At 20.3% G+C, this 2,408-nt stretch overlaps 1 protein-coding gene across 1 annotated transcript; it reads right to left on the bottom strand.

The window, feature by feature from the left end:
• Window positions 1–690: 690 nt before the first annotated feature.
• PRELSG_0022300 (surface-associated interspersed protein (SURFIN)) lies at window positions 691–1,700 on the bottom strand (the record flags this gene model as incomplete). Its single annotated transcript, XM_028680048.1, has 2 exons — window positions 691–1,383; window positions 1,512–1,700. 2 exons carry the CDS (start codon window positions 1,698–1,700, stop codon window positions 691–693), a joined length of 882 nt encoding a protein of 293 aa, XP_028531097.1.
• Window positions 1,701–2,408: the final 708 nt, after the last annotated feature.

The following is a 2,408-nucleotide window of genomic DNA, read 5'->3' on the forward strand; positions in this document are numbered from 1 at the left end:
AGTCCTATAAATTAAAAAAAAAAAAAAAAAAAAAATATAAAATTATTTTTTTTTGTTTGTTTATTAATATATATATACATCTTTGTAATTATAAAAAAAAAATTAATTATTTTTTTTTATAAAGTTTTTTTTTTTTTTCGATGAGAGATCATGTTATGTTATGTTATGTTTTAATTTTTAGTGTAAATAAAAATTAAAAGAAAGAAAAGAAATGTTATAATATGTTTTAATTTTTAGTGTAAATAAAAATTAAAAGGAATGAATGTTATGTTATGTTATGTTATGTTTTAATTTTTAGTGTAAATAAAAATTAAAAGAAAGAAATGTTAACTTATTAAAACTTAAGAGATAAGAGAAATATTTATGTATTATTCAATGTATATTTTTGAAATAACATTGAATATCATAAAATTTTGACTTAATAAATTGTTATAAATTATTTGTATGTTTTTAATTAAAAGAAGATATTAATTCTTTGTAAATAAAAACTCATTTATAACTGTTAATAGGTTTATTAAAAGATGCAGTAAAATTTAACTTCAATTAAATATTATGCATCATAAGAAAACTGTATATATATATATAATAAAAACTAATATATATATATAAACGTATACTTAGTTATACATGCTCTTTATTAATTTGTTTGTTTAATACTCTAGCAAAGTCATTAAACGGGCAATTAATAAATCAAGTGTTAACTGCTCTCTCTTTTGTATTTTCCATTAATTCTATATATTTTTTTTCCTCCCTTTTCCACTCTTTCATCAAATCTTTAAACCACGATTCCTTTTTCCATTTCTCTGTCAGCTTATTCCATTCTTTCCATATTTTCCATAAAGGCTTTTGTTCTAAAAAAATACCAGTAATTTTTTCTTGAGCTGTTTCCATTACCACGTTTCTGTTAATTACATTTGGATATATATCTTCTTCTTTGAATTCTTCTAAACAAATCTTTAGAAATTCTCTTCTATTTAATTCCCATTCCTCTTTTTGACACTCCTCCAATACCATCATATGTATTTCAATTACAGTCTTCCATTTCCACTTTTTCATTATTTCTACAATATTGCTCTTTGTTTCTATGTATCTTTCATTATATTCTTTTTCTTTTTCATTTTCTTTTTTCTCTTTTTTTTTTTTATTTTCTTCGGATTCTTTACCACAACTTTCATTTGCATTAATTTCTTTTTCTAATCTAATTTCACATAGAAAATTATTTGTCTTATTACATGTTCCAAGGTTTATTATACTATTCTCTGATCTTTCATCGGTAAATTCTACAGATCTTAATGGCCTATATATTATTGTTTTTTTCTTTTTTTTATGTTTTTTTTTTTTCTCTAATATTCGGTTGTCAAACCATGATCCAATGAAAGTGCACTATTATATTAATAGAAAATTTAAAATTAATAAAATATATTTTTTTTATTCTAATTGTATTTTAACTAAAAAAATAAATAAAATGAATACAGGAATATTCGCACATTCATATGATAATTTTGTCTTACTTTATATAAAAAAATCAAAAGGATAAAAATTCCAATAAATGATCCAAATCCGATTGAAAAAGGAATAATAGCAGGTGTAATTCCTATAGGCTTAGTTACGACAGAATTATGTAAGGATATATTTTTATAATCTGGATTTGGATTAAGTGAAAACAAAGTAGACGAATTGTTATTTGTACTATTTAGCATGTTATCATTTGTGTAACCTTGGTTAATAAAAGGTATTATTAACCTTTTGTAGCATGCTAAGCTAGTTGCTAGTTGTATACGTACAAGTTAGCCATGCACAGACGCTAGTCCTATATATATAAAAAAAAAAAAAAAATAAAAATAAAGTTATTTTTTTTTGTTTGTTTATTTATATATATATACATCTTTGTAATTTAAAAAAAAAAAAAAATTAAATATATTTATTTTTTTTTTTTGGAAGAGTTTTTAGGAATGAATGTTATGAATGTTATGTTATGTTATGTTTTAATTTTTAGTGTAAATAAAAATTAAAAGAAAGAAATGTTAACTTATTAAAAACTTAAGAGATAAGAGAAATATTTATGTATTATTCAATGTATATTTTTGAAATAACATTGAATATCATAAAATTTTGACTTAATAAATTGTTATAAATTATTTGTATGTTTTTAATTAAAAGAAGATATTAATTCTTTGTAAATAAAAACTCATTTATAACTTTTAATAGGTTTATTAAAAGATGCAGTAAAATTTAACTTCAATTAAATATTATGCATCATAAGAAAACAATATATATATATATAATAAAAACGAATATATATATATAAACGTATACTTAGTTATACATGCTCTTTATTAATTTGTTTGTTTAATACTCTAGCAAAGTCATTAAACGGCCAATTAATAAATCAAACCTACAGAACTAAT

Source organism: Plasmodium relictum, assembly GCF_900005765.1.
Source record: "Plasmodium relictum strain SGS1 genome assembly, contig: PRELSG_00_v1_290, whole genome shotgun sequence".
NCBI lineage: Eukaryota > Apicomplexa > Aconoidasida > Haemosporida > Plasmodiidae > Plasmodium > Plasmodium relictum.